The 2538-nt window shown below is 38.9% G+C and overlaps 1 protein-coding gene across 1 annotated transcript; it reads right to left on the minus strand.

Annotated features, from left to right (window-relative positions):
- Positions 1 to 481: 481 nt before the first annotated feature.
- LOC147533252 (C2H2-like zinc finger protein) lies at positions 482 to 2126 on the minus strand. The gene has a single exon (XM_086645806.1). It carries the CDS (start codon positions 2053 to 2055, stop codon positions 859 to 861), a length of 1197 nt encoding a protein of 398 aa, XP_086501932.1. The 5' UTR covers positions 2056 to 2126; the 3' UTR covers positions 482 to 858.
- Positions 2127 to 2538: the final 412 nt, after the last annotated feature.

The following is a 2538-nucleotide window of genomic DNA, read 5'->3' on the forward strand; positions in this document are numbered from 1 at the left end:
GAGTGGTCATGAACTTTGTCTCTGATCTCGAGGTCAGAGGTTCGAGGCGTTCTATGGTCGGAATCAGTTAAGAAGTCTGATGACCTATACAAAAAGAAGACCAACAAAGCTACGGGGCGACACCAATTGAACCTCAGTTTACACAGTAGTCATACTAGACCTTCTTAGAGCAAGAAAATTGTTATAATGCATAATGCAGTAAGACATTCTGAAACAAGTAAATTGTTATGATCTCTCATGGGAAACCAGAGAAAAGACAATAGAAGTATAACCTAACAATTCACACAATAATACACGAGATTATGTGATGCAGTTATAAAGACCTATTCCTCGAGAAAAGGGCAAGATGATTCCACTATGCATGAAGAAGAATATTACAAGGTTATTTCAAGAGCTTCTTCTAAACAACCTCTTAACCACTCCCGAAGACGAAAATAGCACATGCTTATGAAACTAAGCAACATGAAATAAATGGATCAGGTTAAAGTAATCAAGCATATTCGGCCTTCATGGTACTAATTGACATCGTTTCGAAATTGAAGTATTCATTCAATGATGAAAGCTAACACAGCAGTGATGAACAAATGAAGTTAAATATATTTTCAAAAGAAAAGGAAGGATATATCACACATATTAACAAAGCATTGCACATCTGACCACCTATGGTTAACCAACATTATCACCCTTACATGCTCATTCTGCCATCGGGGGAGTCTCGTTTTCATGTCATGTAGAGTGACCTTGTTAGGTCAAACTAAGACATCTTCTTTTCGTCACCACCCCAGGACTTCAATCTTTTCAGCAAAGACTTCTGCCCATTCGAGCTGAGAAATGTGACCAACACTATCAACTATCTTATCAGTAGTAGTCCTGATCTTCCCCTTCCGAAAATGCAGAAATCCTAAGATCCTCAAAAGATGAATTTGTAGCTACAAGCTCATCCACAACTTGATCCAAATCATCATACTCATCTTCATCATCACTATCCTCATCATCAAAATCCCTACTTGAAAACAAATCACCTTCATCTTTCTCCATAAATTCCACTCTATTCTTCCAAGAATCCAAATCATCTTCCCCAATCTCCCCTTTCTCAACACCATTCCAAGGAACCCAAAAATCAGCATGAGGACCTAATGCTCTATCCCAATCACCTACAACAACAGTACCCAAATTCGAAGCTCTAGCTCTCTTAAGCATATCAGAGAAATCCGAATCATCCGAAACCAAGAACAACCAATCAACCCCACGACTCATCGAATGCTGCATTTGTCTCTTAACTGCCCAATCCGCGGCTTGGGGTTTATCCTCCACCATTTTCACAAAAACCCCAGCACGTCTAAGCTCCCCAGCAAGTCCATACCCAGTTTTAGGCTTTATTAAAGTTCTTGCTGCTTCTTCATACTTATGATTCCCAGATACAAATCTCTCCTTATAACGTTGTCTCTTCTTACCCTTAAGTGATCTCATTCTATTCAATTTCTTCTGTCTTTCTCTTTCATGAAGTTGTTTAAAATGTTTTTTTAGGTCAAGATTTGTACGACATTTTCTACCACAAACACCACAAACGTAAGGATCAGATGAAATTACCATACCTTTTCGTTCAAGTACATCCATTTCTTTACGTTCACGACGTTCTTGAAGAACCCATTGAGGAAGATGAACAAAAGCATGACGATTAGCATAAGCTGAGAAATCGATTAAATCACCAAATTTTGAAGCTATTTGTTTTAAAGCCATGGCTGCTTGATAAGGAGGACCTCTAGGAGGTTTATTATCAAGGTCCCAAAGGACTACTACTTTCTTTCTCTTAGCTGACCAGATTCCTTGACTGTTTTTAACCATGTCTACTTCAGCAATTGATGCAGAAGATGTGGTGGGGTTATTGTTATCTGAGGTTGAAGAGATTCGCCATTGATGGGAATTGGAGTTGATTAGGGTTACTGTGTGGGGAGATTTAGGGTTTGTGAAATTGGGTTTGCTGAGAAAGAGAGAAGATGGAGGAGGAGGTTTTAGAGAGAGAAAATCTGTGGGGAAGTTACAGAGGAGATTCATCACTTCTTTTTTGGCGGTAGGGGGAAGAAGAAAAGAGATCAAGCTGAGGATATGTGAAGACTTCTCGTACCAAGATTGGGTTAAGGGCGGGCCCCCGCGTTTTTCTTAACTCGTAATACGGCCGAGAGGAATTCTATAGGTGCCCCCTTGTTTGCTATTGGCAGGCCCACAAGAAAACTCAACTTTAAGAATCCTGTCAGAATAGAGATTTGTGAATTAACTCTAATTTTGAGTTTGCTATTTCGAATCTTTAAAATAATTATTTGTGTGTCATCTTAGAGTTTCAAATACAAACGGACCCCCAATCTTCTTGCATAAAGTCAGCATTGGTAGAATTGGAATGGTGGGCAATTGGGTTGGGGTATATTGGGATACAAAAAGAATAAATATTTTACCGAAAGATAAGACTACTTGATTTGTGTTTAAGATAAGATTACTTGATTTGTGTTTTGCTAGGCCGGTTATACGAAGATGAACCCATTT

This window comes from Eschscholzia californica, unplaced genomic scaffold (genome assembly GCF_041429995.1).
Source record: "Eschscholzia californica isolate CP2 unplaced genomic scaffold, dmEscCali1.0.p SCAF_6, whole genome shotgun sequence".
Lineage (NCBI taxonomy): Eukaryota > Viridiplantae > Streptophyta > Magnoliopsida > Ranunculales > Papaveraceae > Eschscholzia > Eschscholzia californica.